This window comes from Sitodiplosis mosellana, unplaced genomic scaffold (genome assembly GCF_009176505.1).
Source record: "Sitodiplosis mosellana isolate CC-2019 unplaced genomic scaffold, AAFC_SMos_1.0 Smas_scaffold_1, whole genome shotgun sequence".
In the NCBI taxonomy this organism is placed as follows: Eukaryota; Metazoa; Arthropoda; class Insecta; order Diptera; family Cecidomyiidae; genus Sitodiplosis; species Sitodiplosis mosellana.
In genome coordinates this window covers 22,861,100-22,883,881 of record NW_022595244.1, presented here as the reverse complement: position 1 = coordinate 22,883,881, position 22,782 = coordinate 22,861,100, and the positions used below count along the sequence as shown (strand labels likewise).

Here is a 22,782-nt window from a genome sequence, read left to right as displayed (position 1 = left end):
TGTGTGTGTAAAATGCGTTCGTACTGTGAAGTGGGGGGATTTTCGGATTGCATTCACCGCGTTTTTTTTTTGTTTCTTAAAATAAAACATCTGGCTGAAATTCACTGTTTCAAAAGGTTGAAATAGAAGCGAATAAAAACACAAACACGTTGATATGCTGGAAATGCTCGCATCTAAGACAATATGTTCTATGCTCATTTTGTGTGGCATACTTTTGGTTTTGTAAAGTGATCAAGATTTTTCGTGCGTTGAAAAATGTCTGTGATTTCGGGTTAATCCGAAATTTCAACAGGCTTAAGTGAGTTTAATGGTTGATCCTTTCGCAATTAATGGCGAATAATTAACATTAGTTTAGAAAATCTTTGGCTGAAATTACATACAAGTGATGAATCAATCATTTTGAAAACATTCTATGTTGGCTTTTGAACGCGCTGCGCCGGCAACGAATTTCATTTCGATGGGTGCATGACCGCGTTTCATATGGTATTTTAATTAAAAATTAAAATTGGTGAAACACATGAAAAATGGCCATACTTCAAATGAATACGTAGTACGTTTCCATCATTTATCTTCGATGCAGTCGGCACATTTTTCACTCCATTCACGCAATGGCCACATTTTTGTTGTTGTTTTAGTTGTTGTCTTCATCGTGCTGCAGCTAAGAAAACACTTGAGTTCTCGGTATGCTTTTCGCCACACGTAGTATTATTTTTAGAGGAAACAAAAATGCACAACGCGTGAGATATAGCACAAAGCACATTGTGCCATGCTCTTGCTTATGCTTATGATTATTATGAGTAGAAGTGAAGTGCCGAAGAACCAATAAAACAACGAAAAAACACATATTTTTCGAATGAGGCAATCTCATTTTGTTGTTCGTTCTGTTTTCTTTTTACATGTGAATAATAAAGGAAAAATACAAATTTCGTGAATGATATATTGTTTTTGTTTAATCAATACGATTACGCGTGTAGCGTGTGTGATTGCTGTGCGAGTTCGACACAAAACTCCCATACAGGCAGCCGGGAATTGTGAGTGGCATTTTTCGGTGAAATGTTATTTATTCAATTGGCCGCCGTGATAAAACCGATTATTCATTTTTCTTTTTCTTTATTTTTACGTAATCTGAGCCTTACACGAATATGTTTTGTCTGTCGAACACGCTTTAATACTGATTTGGCATAACAAAATACATTTCAAGCGTGAAATAGTCGCAAAAATAACGGAAGCAGTGAAAACTGATTTTCATGTGCGATTCCAAGATTTTATGACATTGATGGATTCTTTGTCGTGGATTCGACGGTTTTCCATGTTTAAGACCAACGCACTGTTTTTTTTTTCGAACCGAAACTAACGGCTTCAATGGCAATCGCAAACTTGTTTTCGAAGAGAAAAAACAGAAACCATTTTTCAACTGCACTCGAGAACCATATCGGTAAATGATGCGGATATCGTTAGTTATCACTTAGTTGAAAATCAAATGAAAATTGTTACTACTGAGCAAATTACTCGGCAGCTTCATTTTCGATTCGTGCCGGTTAGCGATTAAGAAGATCGATCATAAAAATGCAGTTTCACGAATGCGTGGCATAAGTACTAGTAGAACGCTTGATTCTTTTGTAAAATAGACGATGAAAAAAAAACAGCATCAAATAAAAATCCCATTTAATTAACACAATAATCGATTAATGCTACAAAGCATATAGACGAACTCGTCGCTTCGACATAAAAGGGAGTTGACACTTGCTCGTAAAATAAGTAGTTATTTACGATCGAGTAATTGAAACTTTGTCCGATTGGGAGTGATGCTGCTGCTGCTGGTGTTGTTGTTGATGATGTGCGGACAAGAAATCATCACTCGCTCTGGAATCATATGTTTCACTCTTTAGTTCAGTATTTACATAAAAATATGTGTACGATGGAAAAAACGGCAGCGTGAAAAGCACTCAAGCAATGCATTTTCCAATGGTGGTGAAGATGTAGAAAAAAGAGCAGTTATGGAACTGTCGCTGATATGGTGTTACGTTAATTTAGCATTTTAATTGCTTATTTTTCATATTGCACAAATGACCGATGCTGCCGTCTGTCCATCCATGTGTGCAGTTTTTTTTTAATGGGAATTTTCAACCAATTCAGCTAAAAACAATTAATAAGTGCTTAAGCGATTGCCTACGGAGGAAATTAGAAATCTCATTAGCACAACCATTTCGATGCTAATTTTTGATGGAAAACACAAATGAAGATGGCAAATCTATTTCACTGTCTCCTCCACGTTTTTATCTCTGATATCAAAAGTCTGCTCTTTCTTTTTTCATCATAAATAGAAGTAATTAATAAGTAAAAAAGCCAGGAGCCTCTTTTCAACATTGTCTTCGTTGTGTCTGCGTGTGTGTGTGTTTTTTTCTGCTTCTCTTCTGTTTTGTAACTTAAAACTTTTGTTCAAATTCAGTTTTAGTGACTTTATTTCCAAAGGAATGCTCATGTTCAACATGTACACTGACTCACTCAACTTTCCTCGCTGTGTCAGGTTTTAAATGTGTTTTAATTCCAAACAGAATTTAAAAGGTAGAAGTCACATCGATTAGCTCACATTGAGAGAAGTAAAGCCGACAACAAAATGACGGCGAAAAAATGTCTGAGTGAGCAACATGAGCGACACAACAACAACAGCAACAGCACAGTAACAACACCAACGATCAACGTCCGAATCATTTTACGCTAAATTTAACTCCAATCCGGTTTTAAATTTGTCCATAACATTTGCTGTGTGCATAAAATTTTGCGTTAAGTTTTTCATAAAAACACATGTGCTTCGATGTGTCTCCTCACTCTTTGGCGGCCTTATGTTGGCATCGTTTAGTGTTTTGCATTTTAATGAGTGATTTGGTTTTGAATGGCAGTTCGCATCGCGTCTAGATTACGTAAAAAAACAGCACATTGTGCTAGTGTTGGTGAGGTGCTCACACGACTCGCACACCAAGGGACCCGTTCTGTATTCTCTCTCTCTCTCTCGTTCTCATCATATTCAAATTCAATTGAAAATTCCAAAGTCGATAAAACGAACAAGCTGAAACAAGCGTGCGACTCGTTTATAAATTAGGCAAAGCAAGACGCTGAGCGCTTACTTTTTATCTCTTCGAATAAATTCTTTGGATAGTTTTTATTTCTCTCAGCCACAAAAGCGAAATTCTATTTTGGACACCGCATGGAGCGTTGCCACTCTCCGACAGCAAGTGTATCGTTCGTTCGATTTGAGCGCGATGCATTGAGTTGTTGGCAACTTTATCGACCATTTTTAGATAATAAAATGTGAACACTAAAGACCTTGGAATCCATGAAACAAAAGCGAACGAATGTTTGCTTTAGATGAAAATACAAAAAAAAGCGGAATAAAAAATTGTACCATTGCCAATTTTGGTAATTTAATTAATATGACTTTGGTGTGTGATTCGAACACCACGTTTCGGTGTGTAATTGAGTTGACTATTTTATTGCAAAAATAGCAGTAACACTCGCAGTAAGTAGCTCGAGTGTGAGCCCGTGAAGGGATTGAACTCCATAGAATGCCAATTTTAGACATGCATTAGTAAAATTAAATTGCCGCGACAGAAAAACCATTCTATAATTTGAATTCTTTTATTTTGTATTTCATTGTGAGCGATTTTGCACTGATTTACACGGATTTGGCGCATTCGCGGTGGCGAATAATGAAAAGTGTCGCAAAATTACTGCGCCAAGTCACGACATAACTCTGTTAATCGTTAAATGCCAATTGCAAACGGACAAAAACAAAAACGAAATAGAAACAGAGAAAAAAAATCGAGATCGTTAGCATTTAGACTGAAATTGCCACTATTTTCGATAAATCGAATTGTATTTTTGATACAACACCGTATTTATCCATAAAACCCATATATGTGCAAGCAAAGGAAATGACGAACGGCGTAGGAATCAACTTAGTGTTAATTCAATTATCGATCATTTGAATAAATTTAAATTTTTCGTTTGCTGTCTGTGGCTTTTTCTCTCTTCTTTTTCTGCGTTTTAAAACGAAAATGATCAACGATTGAATGCCGATTGAGTTGAATTGGGCACGGAAAAGACAAAAAGCCACTTGTAAACACGAACCATAACAACTTAATCAATTATGTTGGAATAAGACAACCGCACCCGCATAATGTCATGCCGACGATTGAAAAGTCTCGCTCTATCTCGCGGCAGTGTCGACTAAATCAAATTTTGTGCCATATTGATTGAGTTGCCGCGGGCAAGTCATTTTCTTTCAAACAAATCACATATTATATACATCTAACGGTAAGTTGTGCACGCGTCACAATACACAATATTCGACATATTTTCAGGTTTTTGGCGCTTACAATTTTCATATGGATATTCCAATGCAACATTATGGAAATTGTGAAGCGGAACATTTGTTTGATTAAAATCGTTGTGTGTTTTCATTCAATTTTGAGAATTTATCAAAGTGCGTCTTTTGCTTGTTAAATACTCTCTTTCTATTCGTTTCGGTAAATGGATTTTGTCAACCCATGTTGACTCATTCAATTGTCGTACGTAGGAACACGCTCTAAACACGAAACACCCGAAACGTTCGTGTGTTTCTAAACATACAACATTTCTGAAGAAAAAAAGAGCATTAAGTCTTTGAACCGTTATTTCTTCAACAATTAGTGTATAATATGAGCATATAATGTGAGCTCCAAATTTTGTGTTCGTTCTCGTTGTTTCTGTTCCATGCCCACGTGTGATAGAGAATATGACGAATGTATGTATGGTTTATGGAGCTTTGTTTGGATTCACAGGCGCATGAAGCGCGCGGTAGACGTTCAATGCACTTGTTCTGTCTTGACCTTTTTTTACCTCGCTTCGCCGCGTATGCATGCCACTAAAGCGTTGCGTGCACAATTTTTATCATAATCATATGCACCTCGTTTCATTTGATTAACGTCAAATTTACATCGGCTGAACACAAAAAAAAGAAACAAAATCCATTTTCTATTTTTTTGATTGAAGTTTCGTAATAACTATTATAATAATTTTCAAGCGCTTAATTTTCAAATCGTTGTCGAAACGGTAGCTGTCAACGTGTTTATTGGTCATTTAATGGTTCTTTTCTTCAAATGTTGATAAATCAATAGCGTTTGTTGATTGAAACCGCTGCCGCTGTAGAGACAAACCCTCCTTTATGGACTTGCGTTGACATTGGTTTTATTGATAAAACAGCATTCCATTTAAGTAGGTTGATTAAATGTCTCGCTTGATGCGTTTGTTCGAAACAACAAACAAAAACTTGATTTCATGCAATTATTTTATCGAGTAACCCAAATCGAAGAAGAAAAACAGCGGCTGTGTAGCACTGTGTATGCCTTTCGACATATGTGCCGTTCAGAGAAATAACAATCATTATTCGTCGATACAATAACGTTGTGTACGTCGGAATATTGATGGAAAGTCCAAATTTAGAATGAAAAATCGTCGCGTCGTGCGCACAGCGTGAGAAATCAAAATCAGAAGAAATTTAGAGAGAGAGAGAGAATGCATGTATTATGTGCGCGCAAATCCATTCGATGCAATGGATATTTATGTAACACAATTTTTTTTTCTCGTCCGATTTGGCGGCGTTCATTTCCTTTCAAACTGCACGCAAAACGTAACTTAACACGAAATTATTAAACAAAATCCAACGTGGGCATTTCAATCACAGTACAATTCAACTCAACTCCACTCAACAAGAGTGTGAAATGCAGTTTGAGTGCATGAGTCATTGGAACGGACGGACGAACGAGCGGACGCAGACAGTCGAAGAGATGAATGAATGAGTTTGCAGTTATTTGGCGTTGTTGTGTGTAGTGATTTTGTAAGCTTTTGTCTCAAATGGAAATTATTATCCATCAAAGCCTGTGGTGTGCGCATTCATCAAGTCTGAAAGAAACTGTGGAACGGTGTAATCGTCATAACCGGAAAATTAGGCGGACATTAAGTTGACTTGCAATACAAAATCGCTTAAAAATCAACGGTCGCAATTTCATTCGTATAAATGAAACTGCAACAGACTGATTGGATTGTATCCAAATCAAAACAATTGTTGACTCTTTTTTTTTTGTGTGTGTGTATGTTTTTTTCTGTCTTGCCTTTGTTGCGTTTTATGCGAAATCATTCTTGTTTACGGCCGATTGACCACCAAGTTTGATATATTTGTGTGGACACAAGGCAGTTTTGCTTACGAGACAATTTCCATTCATATGATTAGTACTCGCCAAATCAAATCCGTACATGTAACAGTCGCAAACGCACTTCCGACAACCAATTTCGCCGTTTTTGATTTCTTTCTCTTCAACAAACTCCACACGGCCAACCCAAGCGAAAATTGCTAGGTTTTGCTGTTTGCTAAATAAATGGCTGGCGCACATTTCGTTTGGAATTCGAAAAATATCATGATTATCAAACGGCTTGTTTATTTTTTAATTGATTGTTAGATCTAAGGCGGTTTTGCAGCACGGCTCAAAGTGCATAATTATAGCTTATGCATTGTTTTCCACATTTTGCGTAATTGTTGTTTTTTTTTCTGCATTGCATGACAAAGTGACCACCACCAATTTTTTCTTCCTCAAAACAATTCAAACGCTACGTGATGAAGATATTAAAATGTGTTTTCGAAACCGATAGATTGAAAGGAAGTTTCATTTTATTCTTGTCTCAGCTCTGATCTTGTGCTCATAATGCCACTGAATGCATTGACATTTAAAGGAAAGAAAAAAATGCGGTTCATCGACTTAAATTACACACACACACACACGCTGCACTTGAGCAAACAATGAAGAGCTGTTGTGATCGAAGCCATTTGGAAACTGATTGAAATTTGAACCGAATTTTTACTCGTTTTCTGTTCTCTAGAACGGAACCAACATTACTTAAGCAAGTCGTTAAGTAAATACGAACAAAACACACAGGGAAAAAAACCATGATGAATTCTTTATTCACAGAACAGAAAAAAATCTTCGTTTGAAACGCATTTTTGTTCCGTGTGCTTGCTTCAGTTTCCATTTTCATTTTCAGTCAGCTGTATTTACTTTACGGGCTGAGAACGCATACAAAATGTTAAAAAAAAAACAACGCTCACATGCATCGCTTGGTGCGGTGCGCCATACACAAATTCAAATACTAATGCACAATTTCTCTTTGGCTTCACCGATTTGATTGACGTTTTGAATTTCGTTCTTCTCCTGTATGCACACTTCACAGTACATGTACGTGTATCTCTCGAGTCGAGCTGCAGCACACACTCACTCGCATTGGCGCTCACTCACACGGCCAACGAGCGAGATGGCAGAAAAATTATTATATTGTTGTGCGGTGAGTACTACAACAGTTTAATCGTAATATCGATGCTTATAAATCAAACAACAGCAACAAAATAATACACGGTATGCGCGATGGTTGCGATTGCGATTAAGTGTGGATATGGAAACAACTATTTCTATGGCATCGACGTATTTCGACTCAAATGGCACCCATCGCTCGGCGACAAACAAGCGCAAGATTCAAAAGAGAACGTATATCGTATCGGATATAAATGCGTGCAATGCAATTGGAATGTGAACTTTTGATTACTCACATTGTAGTTTCTTTTTCTTTCGATCGCCAATGCGAGATTTCAGCGGAATTCTCGGTTTTTATTTTCTCTCGCTGCTGATTCAGAGCGCGGAGATTTGTTTGATTTTTGCGGTACACATAGCACAAGTGACCGGAAGACATTGATCATCAAAATTAAGACCTTCAGCGAACGATATGCTTTCCTCTCCGTACGATATGTATTGGATAAGAAGGAGGCCCTACTTAATCAATTGATTTAAAATTCAACAACAGTGCGAGTGTGCTTAATAAAAATGTTGGCCAATTTCCTCAATAAAATTGATACCATGAACAAAAATAAAAAAAATACCAAAACAAAATATGGAAAAGAATATATTGAAGTTCCGTCGATACAGCACAAGTGAACAAGCAACACACACACAGCTCTGACGGTTTATCTCTCTCTCTCTCTCTCTCTCTCTCTCTCTCTCTCTCTCTCTCTCTTTCTCTCTCTCTCGAGACAATGCCAATTGGAAACTGCATGTGGAAATATTCATTTTGTATTTTAATGCGATCATTGTACTCCGTAACCGTTAGTCATGTATTTATAAAATCGACGTTTGTTGTTTGAAACATCGACGAAAAAAACACAATCCGTCCGAGCCAATATTTGTTTCGCCGCAATTGTTTGTTTATAGAGATTGAAAGGTTTATTTGATTTAAAAGGCATTTTAGTCAGCGCGCGCACTCGAGCTGTTGTTGTTGTTGTTCCTTTTTTTTTGTTTTTGTTCGGCTGTGCCAAATGCAGCCATGATGTGTGGTTTGTTGGTTTTTTTCGTTGCTGTTGTTATCATTGTCAGTCAGCATTCATAATTCATACGGTGACTGTCTCTTCGTATGACTCTGGCGAAACATTCAGTGCACCAGCGTGTCTTCTGTCTCTGTCTCTCTCGCTGTGCAAGACTATCTTTTGATTATTATTGTTGCAGCAGTTAGTGCTATTAATGCTGCTCTTTTATATTTCTATTTGTAAATTGTCGCACTAATTATAGCCACAAACATGCGGCGAGTAGTGTGGTGTATCGGTGTTTGTATGTGTGTTTTGCTTCGCCGACAACGGAATTGCATACACTTTTTAACATCGTTTTACTTAGATAATTTGAAAATTTTCTCGGCGTTTTTTTTTCTTCCTTCGTTTTTTTTTCTGTTTTGTACTGAAAAACACATATTTTTTTCATTTAATTTGTGGTATTTTGTATTAGCGCGCCAAGCAACAGCAATGAACCGAGAGAGAAAAAAGTTTGAGGCACGACAAAATGGTAGAAAACATTTCGACGACGGTGTAATTCTGCCCATTTCTTGGAAACGACACACATGCACAGCGTAAAGATTTTTTCAGCGAAGTAGCTTGCTTATTTTGAATTGAAATTCAAAACAGTTGCTGTTTACAGTTTTCGCTTATTCATGCCGAAAATAAGGTTTCAATGACAAAAAAAAACAAGCAAAATGTTTACTTCGATTCGATAAACTAATGCTTCGATTGAAGGAAGCAACAACAACAACAAAAAATCATCGATGTTCCAAAAAAAATGAGACATGCACGAAATGCAATTCGTTCACAATTCATTGACATTTCCAGTGCACAATTCTATCAACAAGAAGAGAAGCAGAAAAAACCGCATGCACACACAGCTTAAAACACAGCGATATTACCACATTCACGACAACACGACCAACCGTATACGACGGTCCACCGCAAAAATGAAGGTCGAAAAATAAAACAACTGATTATACGTATTCGACGTGAATTGAATTGAGGCACAGTCCAAATCAATGAACACACGTTTTTGCATACACACATACTAACGATGAAATAATCCCAAAAATCACTTCGATTCTCGAAGTGCTAAAGTCAAAAGTTCACTTTGTTTACGACAATCCAAGTGAGTGTTACTACAAAAGACATTTCGGTTCTGTTAGTAATCACCTAATTGCGTCCATTCAGAAAAATCACATGCCAAAAATATTCACAATCACACAATGTCTTAACGATAGCACGGTGTATACTTACGCGATGGTGTAGTTGTCGTAGGACAAAAATCCGTAAATGTTTCTATTTCACTGTTGTTGCGATTGCTGTCGGTGGTGCTGCTGCTAATCCATTAATGGCGAAGCGCAACACAGATGATTGTTTGTGTATCGAGAGTCTGTGCGCTTCGCTTGCTCGAGTGCACCATCACCGCGACGCACTATCACTACTTTTATTCCAAATTAAATTTCTATTCTTACTCTTTTTTTATTATTACGAACTATTCACCTCACTCAGTGCGTTTTCTTCTCACTTTTTGCACAAATAAATTCCCAAAAGAGAAGAAAAAACGCACACACAGAGCAAAAAATTCAATTTCTTTTCGCATTCAAATTAAATAATTTTCTTCTTCTTCTTTTTTATTTCCCCATCAAATATTCTCACTCTATTTTCATCAATTGGAATTCTTGCCGTCAGTCAGCACAATTCACAAAAAATAATAAAACTATTTTGTAGTCTTTTGTTATGCTTCTCTCTCGTTGTGTTGTTGCTGCTTTATTTTTTCTTCACTCCGTTGCTTTTGTCTCACACACAACATTCTGTTGTTTTATGTTTCAGTTTCATGGCGCGATCGTTCGATGGCAAATACGCACACTTCACATCACAGCAAATTCATAACTAAAGCGTTGTTCGTCGCTTATTGTCGTCGTCGTCGTCGTGGCCGTGGTCGTGTACTCTCCTACAGACATATAACCGATTCACCGAAATGCACTTTTCGTTTCCACATTCAAATGTGTTGTGTATACGATTTGTAAGATACCCGACGACTACCGCAGACGATAAGCCGCTTTCGATGTATGCGTGTGCAACCGCAATGTGGATATCGTTGTGGATATCATTGTGATATTTGAAATTCAACCGATGATTCATTGTTTGAATTTGATCAAAACGAAGGTTTTTCTGCGGAATCGGAATTAAATGGAAATATTTTCCTTAAATTGCAATTTCCATTTGATATTAAGTGAACAATAAATCTGGATAAACGTGGCAATAGCACAAAAACATCTTTGCAGCAAATGAACGAAGTCCACGGTCGGAATTGAATGCACGCATCATGATTGTTTGCTGTCAAAAACGGCATCCACACACATACAACCTTGACATGTCAAATAATAATAATCAAAGTTTATTTTTATTTGTATGAAGAAAAGTGTGTGCATTAAAATTTCATGTAGGGCTCTTTGGATAAAGTACTCGAATAAAATATTTTTATTGCTACTAAAGAGATACGGTGAAGATTAATAACATGTCAAGTTTACAGAAATCCATGATGCGTGCTCATTTACCTCCATGTGTGCCGGTTGCAGCCAGGTATGTTACCAAATACACTTCCATAGTCATTTCTACAATAATTTTTTGCGTTGATTTATGTGCGGCAATTTTAGAAGCGGTGGTAATCGAAGAGGTCGTCAAAAAGATTACGTCCCGACGATGTGGGATGAACATTTTGAAGAAAAGGAAGATGTCACCTTCGGTAGTAATCAAACATTTCGTGTGTACTTCTCGAAGAGAGACAAGGAGAACCAGAAGCCATTGCTTGTACTCTTGCATGGAGGTGGATATTCGGCACTCACCTGGGCACATTTTACGGTAAATAAAAACCACTTGTTTGACTTTGTAAGCAAAAAACAACCAATAATTTCGTTTTTATTGTAACTAGACCGAGATTACAGCGATTATAAACTGTCAATGTCTGGCGATTGATTTAAGAGGTCATGGTGATACGCATGTCGAAAATGAATCGGATCTATCGGCTAATACACTTGCCAAGTAATGCAGAATATTTTCATTGAGTAAATTGCGAATTAGTTCTTTCTTAATATTAATCGTTCCGTTAATGTTTTCGCAGTGATGTTGGTGAGATTATCACAAAATTGTATCCTGATACATCTCCGCCAATAATGCTAATCGGCCACAGTATGGGAGGTGCCATATGCGTTCATATCGCTTCACTGTATCTGATACCATCATTGATTGGGTGCGTGGTTATCGATGTAGTTGAGGGAACTGCTATGGAGGCTTTGGCGAGTATGCAAAGCTTCTTGCGTTCGCGTCCAAAATACTTCAAAAGCATTCAACAGGCAATCGAATGGAGTATTCGTAGCGGCCAAATTCGTAATTCTGCATCGGCTAAAGTGTCGATGCCTGGCCAAATCCTGAAGTAAAAGATTCATTCAAAGTTTTGACACAACAATTCAATTTGAAAATCATAACTAACCCATGCATGCTTTGTTTCCAGTATACAAACAGGGAAACTAGCCACAAATGAACTACCTCTGCCGGATGCACAAGATGATACAAGCTCAAGCAATGCACCTAACTCTACCTCAGTATTTAGTCACTCGACCATTGCTGAAGATGAAGAAGTTGAAAACTCAAATGCACCACAGCCAGAAACGCAGAATCATCAGGCATCGCCAAGCGAAAAAAAGTACACCTGGCGAATTGATCTCTCGAAATCGGAACAGTATTGGGCTGGCTGGTTTGAAAACTTGAGCCTCAAATTTTTGGATCTTCCCGTACCGAAATTGTTGCTGTTGGCAAGCATCGATGGATTGGACAGAGCACTTACCGTCGGCCAAATGCAGGGCAAATTTCAGCTTCAAGTACTCGCTCGTTGTGGACATGCTGTGCATGAGGTAAATTACCTTAATCAATTTAAATCCATCAATAACATTTTAATCAAAATGCCTTTTTATTCTTAGGATCGTCCGCATGAAGTGGCTGAAGTGATTGCTGGTTATATGATTCGTAATAAATTTGCCGAAGCATCTGCAGATTTTACGAAGCACTCGCCGTGCTGTTAGTTCCCGGAATATTCTGTCACCTCTTTTTCTACGTAGATTTCCTTTAAGATTTCTCACCCTGTGTAGTTTCTCAGCTGATTTTTTTTAAATTTATGATCTAATTATTATGGTTTTTTTTTTAAAAGAAAGATTTGAAGATTTCAATAAATAACTTACTAACTTCATATCAACATTCTCTCTCTTTTTATTATCTCAGACGAGATTACCTCACACCTTTCCCTTCTTGTTACGTGATTTGCAATCTAAAAGAGAAATTCTTCATAAAAACGTCAAACTGAGTAATTTTCAACATTTCCAAACTTTTATTGCGAATCATACGTATTTTCAATTTGTTTCACATAAGAACATTCTTGTCATTTTCAGTTTTAACCTGTTTTTCAGACATAACCGAAAGGTTCACGCAAACGGTTCGAATAGATAAAGGCGATAGATAGAAGTTATAATCATATTTTGGAAATAACTTAACGTTAAGTTGAATAAATTTTGCGTATAAAATTCTCAATAGAAATGAACCAAGTTCAAAAATGCTAAAAAAAATTTGCCTAATATAATTCAAAAAGCGATCAAAATGTTTGGGTTACGTTCCAAATATGATTCCATCAGTACTGTCGGTTGTGTTCAAATCAAATTGCATTGCCAACCAATTTTGATATACTCTGAGCTTGCCAATAGTCATCAACTCAATTCGTTACAAATAGAATTTTATGGTATAAATTTCATGCAAACAAAACAGGATTAATTTTATAGATTTTTGTTGTTGTTTGTGCACAGATCGGCATGAGGGTTAAATTATGATAAGTCTATATATATAGTAAAATGATAGTACCCAGTAATATAGGGTTTAGAGTAAAAAGAAATTCGAAATTTAGACGACATAATTTGGATTCAAATCGCATAGCAGATGCTTGTATCCACCGGTTCCAACATACATGTTTTCCTTACGGAAATGGAATGGAACCTGAAAAAATGAAATGAAGAAAGAAAATTGTTTGAGAAAAGTTCAATAATTCGAGAAATTGAGAACATTTCGTTTCGGCAACTTATTTCAACTTTGAATCGAAAGAATGCAAAAAAATGATAAAGTTTATGTAATTCAAAACATCAGCACTTACGGCGTGATAAGGGATAGGTATGACAACTTCCTCGGTAAGCCGTTTCAACATTTTCAATCCTTTGTAGTATCTCAACACCAGTAGTAAGCAAAGCATGTTTATGAACAGAGTTAGTATGGAGATTAACCCTGCGATAAAAAAATGAATATTCATTATTTTATATTTGTATTTTAATGAAATATCTTCTTTCAATTAATCTCCTCTATGTCACATTAATGTTATTGCAGTTAAAATTACGGCAACACTCACATCGGCACAAGTAAGCGGTTCCCATGTAACGGGCGATAAATTGGTTCGGGTACGCGTAAGCAACAAACAGTGTCATTGCAAATAAAGCACAAACAATGGACTGAAAGATTATCCAAGGCAAAATGAGTTCGCAGCGTCTTTTGATAAGACCTACAAGAATAAATGAATGAATCACATCGTACGAAATGGTCCATAAATTATCGGCCTGGTTTCAATTACCAATTAGCAGACCAAGTGTACACAAAGCATAAGTGGCTGCTATTGCTGTTGCACTATACAAAACGATCAATGTATAGTTGACGAGTCGGTCAGCCTCAATGAATCGAATATCATTAGCTGACACACCGTGTATCTTTGGAGTTTCGTAATACTCTTCACGTTCCTTTTGATCCAGACGATCCACAAGCAATAGCCTCGATATTTGTTTTGCATGAATTAAGCCCAAACACACCAGAAATAGTGCAGAATGCGCGAATGCCTGCCAGGTGTCATCATGGAAAAATCAATAATCTATATCTCTTTTACCAGAAAACACTTGTTCAAAACTATTTACCGCTTGACCGACGGCCAGTGCAATAACCGCCACTCGCTGATGTCTCATGTCACTCAACAAATGATAAAATAATTTCATTGTTTTCTTTTTGCGAGGGAATGGACTGATGATTCCACTCACAACACTTGACGTCGACATCGTCTTCTACGTTGTTTTTCACTTCAAACCAAAATCAGAAAATAAAAGTTACGCCTCAACTGATTTGCTCAGTCAACAATAAAATATGTTGAAATTACAACGATTCGTGTATGTAATAATGAAAATAAATGATAAAATTTAATCGATTAACTGCCCCATTGAATGAGGATATTGTGGCAAAAAAAATGAAATGAGACTAAATGGTTATCTGTTGTGCAATTCAAGGATTAAATGTTATGACAAAATGAGCAACGAAATATTATCAGACCTTGCGCACATCATCATTCCAATATTTTGATACTTTTACGGCGCTATTGTCATTGCAGAACATCATCAGTGCAAAGAATCGATTGAATTCTTCAAGTTGGTTTTTCTACCGTAGAAAAAAATTGAAAAGAGAATCTCAAAATATGGACAGTTTCAAACTGGATTTATCCAATGTTTACATTTGATTTTTTTTTTCTTTTGCAAAACTAACAGAAATAAAAACAAACACAAGAATATCGAGCCGATGTGCGGTGGCCCAGCCGTGTGTATCACGCGGTGTTGGCTACGTTTTGAGCTGTCATTATTAAAAATCATATACGCAGCTACACTAACACCACAGCACATATCCAAATGGCATAAATGTACGAGAACGGAACGAGCTAAACGTCGAATTCGATTAGAGGGGCAGTAAGATAAGACGAATGAGTAGCAAACGACACAGACGATACGAGCAACGGCAGCAAAAATTCCGTTCTATCTGAACAAAAGAAAGGCAGAGAAAAAATTGAAATTGTTTGAAGAACAAGAAAGTGGAAAAGTGGAAATAGAAGGAAAAAAAACTAGTTTCATGTGCAAAGAGAACAGTGTTGTTGAACAAGCATTAATTGCTTTGCGATTGAAAATTTGTGTGAAATAGCCCAAAATGAGGTAAAAGAAGTATGTGTGTGTTTGGTGACAAATCCCGTAGTGAAAACACAGGCTCGATGGATTGTTTTTTTTCTTTCATGCAAAAGCAAATTGGCCATTCATGTGTGTTCTCATCATAAAAACTCATTGATTTACGCTTATTATTTACCGTGTGTTTGTGTCGCATAATAACATTTACATTATTTCTAGTGGTGTGTGGCTGCTGCAGCGACAGCTTATAGTATTTTCATCCTGGTGATGGTAAAACGGTGTCTATTCATTTCATTCATGCCATGGATTAACTGTTTCCTCTTCTGTTCGTTCAATTCATAATAGTATAATCGAAACAACAACAATAACACACAAACACGAAACAGCACTAGAAAAAGAACTAAAAGACTGGAATCTATTGGTTTTTGAACATTGGATCCTCTAACCATTAAACTATCAATTTGTTTGTGTGTGTTTGATTGCATATTTACATTTTGTATTGTGTGTGTGCCATAATAACATCAATGTGATCATCTTCTTTTTCCTCGGTTATCGGAAACAAAATTACTACGCACATCAAGCAAACGAAACATTTCATTCGTTTGTTGAATAAAACCAAACCGTATAGAACAAAAGACAAATACACGCACCAAACAATACAGCCGATTAAATTGCGTGTATAAATTTTGTTCAAGACATATTAATCAAAATCAATTATTGTTTTCCATTGTGAATTTTTCTTCCATTCATTCGTTCGTTCGTTGGCTTGTGTTAAAAATTTTTTTTTCCTCTTTACTCATTTCCTGTGTACGTTGTGCTAGTTTGTGTGCGCGACTGAACTGTGAATGCAGTAGTCGAACCGTATTCCTGCTTTTGTTGTTGTCGTGCTCGTCGCTCGTTGTTATTATTGTGATTCTATATCAGTCTCACTCACTGGATATGTCAACGTCGTCGTCGTCGTAGTCGTTTCATATAGCAAATATGGTTTGTCTTTCCATTCATATTTATGTTACGCATTCAAGTGTATGAGTGCCCTGTGTGTGAGTCATCGTCAAGCACCATCAAGATACATATATAAATGTGATAGAAGAACAGAAAACAAATTATATACTCATCAGCGAAAAAAAAACAAAGAACATATACAAAAGAAATTTTAAACACCACCAACAACAATAAAAACAGCAAAAATTTACATTGAATGACAACGAACTAGAATCACTTCCATACATTGCAAACACTATGATAATTACTCACTCACAATTGGTCTATATTGGTAATAGTGTATGGCTGTGCGAGTGTCAACATTAAAAAAAAAAAAACGAATTAATATCACACATCTTTAGCACTAGTTTAGTATACCCATTTTAACTGAACATTTGTGATTGTTCCATCATGTTTGCCGGAGTATTGTGGCTTCCAAATTAATTACGCACAAAAACAAACCCGAATCAAATTCACATAACGCAAAAAACCATCAATTTTTATTTAAAACAAAAATCGCATTTGGGTGGGGGTCATCACTCGAGTAACTCGAGTGTCAAGAATTGGTTTTGTTTTCAATTTCACATTTGAGCGGAAGTTATTAATAACAAAAAAATAAATATCAATCATGGCCGATCTTATAAGAATGGGTGGACTCGTGGGCATTCCAGTTCCAAAGGATCGCATGGATACACCGTCATCTGGATCAGAGGATGAGGGTGGAGTTGGTGTTGACCTTGCTGACTTGGCACAAGAATTAGATCAAGACGAATTTGACGGCCCAATGCTCATTAACGGTAAGACAGTCGTAATTCACAATTGCTTTTTTTTAACGAGACTTAATTGCGACTTAATTGCAACTTAATTTGCTCATTTTTTCTCAAATTGTGTTCTAACTTCTAAAATTTTAAATGCTTTGCATAGGTGATCGACCGGCGATTATTGCGCCACCGGAGAGTGAATGGTATCATGGTAGATTGGATCGATATAGTTCGGAGCAACGTTTACGAAATGCCAGTAAATTGGGCAGTTACTTAGTTCGAGAGAGTGATCGAAAGGTAATTAATTTGTAAAGATTGGGGCTACATACAATATATATTTACAAATAATTTAAGTAGATTAATTTTTTTTTCTTTTCTTCTAAAGCCTGGCTCCTATGTGCTGAGCTATTTGGGTCGAACGGGTATCAATCATTTCAGGTAAAATATTCTTCACATCAATATGACGGACAAACCTAATGAAATTAAAGGTTCAAAGAGATTAACTAAAAATATTCTAATTTGCAGGGTAACCGCAGTTTGCGGTGATTATTACATCGGAGGTCGACAGTTTGTGTCTCTCAGCGATTTGGTTGGATACTACACATCGTGTAGTGATCTATTGAAACGCGAGCGATTGATTTATCCCATTCCACCACCTGAGCCTGTCAACGATAAAAAGCGAGTCGTCGCCATACTGCCATACGCCAAAATGCCCGATACCGATGAATTGACTTTTCAAAAGGGCGATATTTTCTTCGTTCACAATGACATGGGTGATGGTTGGCTTTGGGTGACGGCACATCGAACCGGTGAACAAGGCATGATATTTTGTGAACTGGTCGAAGATCTCGATGTATCCATTGATCCGAATACGGTGTTCCCATGGTTTCATCCGAATTGCACAAAGAACGAAGCAGTCGATATGTTAGTCAAAGCAGGCCCTGGTAGTTTTCTCGTACGCCCCAGCGACAAGTAAATTTTAAAGAAAATTTTATTTTAAAAATAAATTAATTTTATAATTTATAATTTATTTATATAAAAAAATAATTAATTTTTAGTTCACCCGGGGACTATTCACTCTTTTTCCACATCAACAATCAAATTCAACGATTCCGTATTGAAAAGAAAGGTGTACGATATTTAATGGGCGGTCGTACATTTGAATGTTTGGACGCCGTTATAAATCGGTATCGCAAGGAACAAATTGTCGAAGGTCATTGCTTAAACCATCCAGTTGTGAATGGTAATCAAACGGAGTTCAGCCAACAAACGGCTGCTTCGATTGCAGCGGAGAAAATTTATGCGACACTGCGCGAATGTCGCGACCAAATAGGCCTGAAGAAAATCAAAGGTATCAAACATACCGGTTACTTGTGGAAAAAGTCCGATAAAACGGCCAAATGGAAGCAATTGTATTTCGCTTTGTTGAACGAAGGCACCGAAACCCATTTGTGCTTTTATGACAATCCAAAGAAGACAAAGCCAAAGGGTTTGATCGATTTGTCATGCGCTTATTTGTATCAAACGCATGAATCGCTCTGGGATCGCCCGTATTGTTTCCAAATCGTCGAACGTGCCCTACCATGTTTGGCAACTGTGACATTTTTGTGCGCAAATAACCAAGACAGTTACACGGAATGGATAAACGCCGTGAAACCGCAGTGTGTGTCTCAGTTGGGAAAAACACAAACGGTCAACTTGAAATTGAGAGAGTTGCGCAGTTTGAATTTGCAAATTTTGGAGGCACATCGGTTGCCATTTAAATTAGTGCCACAGGCCTATTGCAGCATTGCATTTAATCAAGTGAAAATAGGTAAAACACGCATGAAGTCTGCACCCGATCCCGTGTGGGAAGAGGAATTTATTTTGGACGACGTTCCACCCGATGTGGTTACCATGACAATTACGGTTTTGAGCCGTGGCAAACGCAACAAAGAATCGGAAGTGGCCGATTTAACGATCGATTTGGCCACGTTGAAGAATGGCTTCGAAACGGAAGAATGGTATCAATTGAACGGAATGACTCCGATGGGAGAATGGGGTTCGTTGCGCCTGCGAATGCGTTATTTGGATGATTTAATTATGCCATGCGATGAGTACAGCCCATTGCAGCAACTGTTCCTCGAACCGGAACTCAATTCGGTCAAAACACTCTCTGAACTGTGCCATAACGATCGAATTCCGTTGGCCACGTCACTTTTGCGCGTTTTTCGCCGTGAAAAACGTGAAACGGAATTGTTGCGAATCTTATGTCAAGCCGAAATTGCCCGTGAAAATGAAACTGCCACTCTATTCCGAGGTGCATCGTTATCGACTACGCTTATGGATTTGTATATGCGAACCGAGTGCGGAGCTTTCGTACAATCGGCTCTCTCTGATACCGTTTCGAGAATTCTCGATAGCAAACAGTCGGCCGAATTGAATCCAACAAAAATGGACGACATCGAAGATGCATGCTCGAATGCGGAATTTTTACTTCAGATTCTGGATTTGGTGACCCAATCTATTTTCACCTCGCCAGAAGAGTGCCCACGAACCGTTCGCTACATTTGCAACTGTTTGCAGAGATCGGTTGTCGCCAAGTGGCCAACAGAACGTTTAGTTCGCACCAGAGTCGTTTCAGGATTTATCTTCTTACGTCTTTTGTGCCCAGGTAAATTACTTCATAACATTTGATTTTGAAAGATTGATTGTTCGTGTGATGGGCTCATAAGTTCCTTTGTTTTTTTTCTTCACTTTTAATAAATTACAGCTCTCTTAAATCCACGACAATTCGGTCTGGTCACAGAAACACCATCGAATACAGCAACACGCTCTCTTATCATGATCGCCAAATGCTTACAAAATTTGGCCAATTTGGTTGAATTCGGAGGAAAGGTAATACGAAATTAATTTTCATACCAAATTGCATCCACTTTACATTGTTTTGTTCTTTTTCCATCTAAAGGAACCTTATATGGAAGTCGTCAATCCATTCATATTGAAGAACAAGGAGCGTATGATTGTTTTCTTGGATCAATTGTCATCGGTTACCGATCCAAATCCTCCGCCTGGATCTTACGTGGATTCAAATTCGAATCACAAGTGCTCCGACACAGGTAATTGAAACTGATATGACAAAGCCAGTATATACTAATACAACTAATTTGCCAAAATAACGAAATTTTTGCTTGAATTTCCACTAATACTTGATTTGTTTCGTTACAATTTTAGGTCGCGAACTGGCGACTCTGCATCACATTTGCGTTTCATATTTACCGGAATTGCAACGAATTGCCAAAACGAATGCGTCAATTAAAAAATTGGTTACCGTTACCGATATGCTGACCAAGCATAAATTGAAATACCGCGAGATGATAAGTTGAATGAATTGAATATTGTCGAGTTGAAGTATTGGTCAGCTTTGGATAAGCTCATTACAAGCAAGGACGATAACTTACAAATAACGAAAACCAAAAAGAAAGAAAGAAAAGAAATACATTAAGCTGCGAACGAAGATTCGAATTTATTATAATTTCTCTTTAAAAGTCAAAAACTTCCATGTGTCTTTGATATAATCGAACGTTCATTTTATATTTTATAACGTCTGTTGGCGAAACCTATTCAATTTTGGAGGATATTTCTATTCCAAGCCGATTCAGGATTACCAAAGTCATTCTACAATTCTATATAACAGTTCTTTTTTGTGTATTAGTAAAAGAAAAGAGAAAAAGTAGTGGGCCAGAAATAGCTGAAATAATATATTCCAAACGATGAATGAAAAACAAATGCATTCACTGGCAGATTTTCTTTTGCGTCCCTATTCAGCACCTCAAACGTCTTGGCGCGATGTCAATGTTCATGCCAGGGTGCCAAACGACATCCATTCAGCGAAATAGAACAATTACCATTTTTAAAACCATTATAATGATTGTAGAGTGTCAATGTGCCAATGATCGCATTCTAACGTTAGTCAAATCGTAAACAAAAAACCGAACAAAAAAAAAAATTGGAAACACGTAAACGAAAAACAAAATACCCGAAAACCAACGAAACTAATTCGTTAGAATTTCTTTTTTTTTCTTCATTCAGATCTTTTAGATATTAACCAATAGACACATTTACTATTGCGACCTATTCGAGTGTAGCATTACATTACAACCAGATATTGAATATATTAACGATTTAATTATATGCGCCCAAATATTTTCAAATCAATCATATATATTTTAGGCTTAGTATAGATGTTAGGGGATTTTTTTTAATTTGTTTTATTTGTCTCTATCTCCTTTTATTCTCCGCCATCGAATACACATTCGATTCCATTGTAATTTGTAGAGAGAAAACTAAATTGATGATCAAATTAGTATAGAATTAAGTGCGCTCACTAGTCACAAATGATTTCTTTTTTTCTACTCATTTCTTTTTCCTCTGTTCTTCATATTACTATTTTTTACGTTTACAAAATTGGGACAAAAAAATAAAAAGAACAAAGTTGATTCGTTGCACAAATTAGGAACAAAACAGAAATCATTATTTTGATTTTATTTCTCTAAATTATAACAAAAAACAAATATTATTCATTTTGTCGTATTAATGGAAAATGAAGAAAAACACACAACAAATTTATACGCATTTAAATTATAAACGTTTATTTAACTCTTCATATTTAGAACACATTTTGTATGCATTCTACCAAAAAAAAGTCAATAAATGAAAAAAAAAAATGAAAATTGATCGGAATATAACAATGGGTTTTTTTCTGTTTATTTTTCTTCTTAAATTTAAAGAGTATTCTATTCTCTGTTGGCTGAAAATAGAATTTGGTTGGTTTGGTACTATCCTCAAGACCAGAAGAGTATCGATAAAGCCATTAGAACGCAACAAACTGCAACGTACGGCGATTTTCGTTCACCGATTCGAGCCAATTTCCAGAATGTCCCAAGCGCTCTGAAAGAAACCATACAAGTTGAAGCAATCCATATACATTTCTTAAACTGATTATTTGTATTAATGTAACTCACCCAGTTTTGTTACGGTCCAATAAGGATGGAAAGAATGATCGCAAGTAGGTGCATGTGCAAATCATCAACAAAATCACCGACAACAAACTTTGAAAGTTGAATAAAGCGCTCTGTAAACCAATGAACGAACAAAATAATGTGATCAATCGACAAACAGATCGAATTTATTGCAAAAACTCACCATTGTTTGTGTTTGAAAAATCGGTTCCGAAATAAAAGACACGAAAATTAATGTGACGTGTAAACAATCAGTTGACAGTTGACACTTTTGCCGATAGATTTATCGCAATATTTTTTGTTCCGATACGAAACTCAGTTTGAATCAAAAGATTTTATTTAAATTGAATTGAATGTGGATTTTTGGAAAAGTTTATTATTTTCATTTATTTGATTCTGATTTAAAGTGACTGTCTCCAAACAGTGAACGACACACAGACACAATAACGCAGTCACTCATTTGACAATTCACTGGAATGATACAGCTGTCAGTTTGACATTTCGCTGATTGCATTTGTATTGGGCTTTCATCAGAACGTGAAACATAACCAAGCAAAATAATGAAATGTCTATGAACATTTCCGAATAAGTAAAGTTAAGAAAAAGTTTGTTGTAAA

General features: G+C 36.7%; 5 protein-coding genes across 14 annotated transcripts in view; 2 read left to right on the top strand and 3 right to left on the bottom strand.

Moving 5' to 3' along the window:
- LOC129580336 (klarsicht protein) overlaps nucleotides 1-10,448 on the bottom strand; it is a 105,426-nt gene extending 94,978 nt beyond the window's left edge. Inside the window, exon 1 of the mRNA XM_055470666.1 lies at nucleotides 9,662-10,448. The gene's annotated coding sequence lies outside the window, so the exon portion shown is untranslated. The remainder of the gene's footprint in view (nucleotides 1-9,661) is intronic.
- A 324-nt stretch (nucleotides 10,449-10,772) lies between these two features.
- On the top strand, nucleotides 10,773-12,658 carry LOC129580334 (protein phosphatase methylesterase 1). 6 transcript variants are annotated; one of them, XM_055470661.1, is made up of 7 exons: nucleotides 10,773-10,850; nucleotides 10,934-10,990; nucleotides 11,065-11,269; nucleotides 11,340-11,449; nucleotides 11,529-11,840; nucleotides 11,919-12,318; nucleotides 12,385-12,658. In XM_055470661.1, the coding sequence occupies exons 2-7, from the start codon at nucleotides 10,947-10,949 to the stop codon at nucleotides 12,484-12,486; spliced, it is 1,173 nt and encodes a 390-aa protein (XP_055326636.1). In that variant the 5' UTR covers nucleotides 10,773-10,850; nucleotides 10,934-10,946; the 3' UTR covers nucleotides 12,487-12,658. The 6 variants fall into 6 exon arrangements, with proteins under 6 accessions (XP_055326636.1, XP_055326637.1, XP_055326634.1 ...); XM_055470662.1 differs by having other exon boundaries at nucleotides 10,781-10,850; nucleotides 10,941-10,990; XM_055470663.1 differs by having other exon boundaries at nucleotides 10,808-10,850; nucleotides 11,068-11,269.
- A 107-nt stretch (nucleotides 12,659-12,765) lies between these two features.
- Nucleotides 12,766-15,004, bottom strand: LOC129580332 (uncharacterized). Its single transcript, XM_055470657.1, has 5 exons — nucleotides 14,401-15,004; nucleotides 14,067-14,325; nucleotides 13,848-13,997; nucleotides 13,599-13,726; nucleotides 12,766-13,444 (listed from the first exon to the last, which is right to left on the bottom strand). Exons 1-5 carry the CDS (start codon nucleotides 14,536-14,538, stop codon nucleotides 13,352-13,354), a joined length of 768 nt encoding a protein of 255 aa, XP_055326632.1. The 5' UTR covers nucleotides 14,539-15,004; the 3' UTR covers nucleotides 12,766-13,351.
- A 121-nt stretch (nucleotides 15,005-15,125) lies between these two features.
- On the top strand, nucleotides 15,126-20,933 carry LOC129580331 (ras GTPase-activating protein 1). 5 transcript variants are annotated; one of them, XM_055470656.1, is made up of 9 exons: nucleotides 15,156-15,453; nucleotides 17,076-17,201; nucleotides 17,329-17,462; nucleotides 17,551-17,603; nucleotides 17,691-18,137; nucleotides 18,224-19,818; nucleotides 19,918-20,042; nucleotides 20,113-20,263; nucleotides 20,379-20,933. In XM_055470656.1, exons 2-9 carry the CDS (start codon nucleotides 17,090-17,092, stop codon nucleotides 20,528-20,530), a joined length of 2,769 nt encoding a protein of 922 aa, XP_055326631.1. In that variant the 5' UTR covers nucleotides 15,156-15,453; nucleotides 17,076-17,089; the 3' UTR covers nucleotides 20,531-20,933. The 5 variants fall into 5 exon arrangements, with proteins under 5 accessions (XP_055326628.1, XP_055326631.1, XP_055326627.1 ...); XM_055470652.1 differs by having other exon boundaries at nucleotides 17,050-17,201; XM_055470655.1 differs by having other exon boundaries at nucleotides 15,156-15,462.
- Nucleotides 20,934-21,666: 733 nt separating this feature from the next.
- LOC129580333 (protein kish-A) lies at nucleotides 21,667-22,645 on the bottom strand. The gene is made up of 3 exons (XM_055470658.1): nucleotides 22,350-22,645; nucleotides 22,169-22,278; nucleotides 21,667-22,094 (listed from the first exon to the last, which is right to left on the bottom strand). Exons 1-3 carry the CDS (start codon nucleotides 22,350-22,352, stop codon nucleotides 21,989-21,991), a joined length of 219 nt encoding a protein of 72 aa, XP_055326633.1. The 5' UTR covers nucleotides 22,353-22,645; the 3' UTR covers nucleotides 21,667-21,988.
- Between the last annotated feature and the right edge of the window lie 137 nt (nucleotides 22,646-22,782).

Bases quoted from the DNA above. Each gene is read 5' to 3' on its own strand.
- LOC129580334 (XM_055470659.1), top strand. From the start codon at position 10,926: ATGTCAAGTTTACAGAAATCCATGATGCGTGCTCATTTACCTCCATGT. The intron at 10,991-11,064 runs GTATGTTACCAA...CGGCAATTTTAG, and splicing joins TGTGTGCCGGTTGCAGCCAG to AAGCGGTGGTAATCGAAGAG. The intron at 11,450-11,528 runs GTAATGCAGAAT...ATGTTTTCGCAG, and splicing joins TCGGCTAATACACTTGCCAA to TGATGTTGGTGAGATTATCA.
- LOC129580332 (XM_055470657.1), bottom strand. From the start codon at position 14,538: ATGTCGACGTCAAGTGTTGTGAGTGGAATCATCAGTCCATTCCCTCGC. The intron at 13,727-13,847 runs GTGAGTGTTGCC...TTTTTATCGCAG, and splicing joins AACCGCTTACTTGTGCCGAT to GGTTAATCTCCATACTAACT. The intron at 13,445-13,598 runs GTAAGTGCTGAT...TCATTTTTTCAG, and splicing joins TACCTATCCCTTATCACGCC to GTTCCATTCCATTTCCGTAA.
- LOC129580331 (XM_055470653.1), top strand. From the start codon at position 17,033: ATGGCCGATCTTATAAGAATGGGTGGACTCGTGGGCATTCCAGTTCCA. The intron at 19,819-19,917 runs GTAAATTACTTC...AATAAATTACAG, and splicing joins CTTACGTCTTTTGTGCCCAG to CTCTCTTAAATCCACGACAA. The intron at 20,043-20,112 runs GTAATACGAAAT...TTCCATCTAAAG, and splicing joins TGGTTGAATTCGGAGGAAAG to GAACCTTATATGGAAGTCGT.
- LOC129580333 (XM_055470658.1), bottom strand. The intron at 22,095-22,168 runs GTGAGTTACATT...GGTTTCTTTCAG, and splicing joins TTGGACCGTAACAAAACTGG to AGCGCTTGGGACATTCTGGA.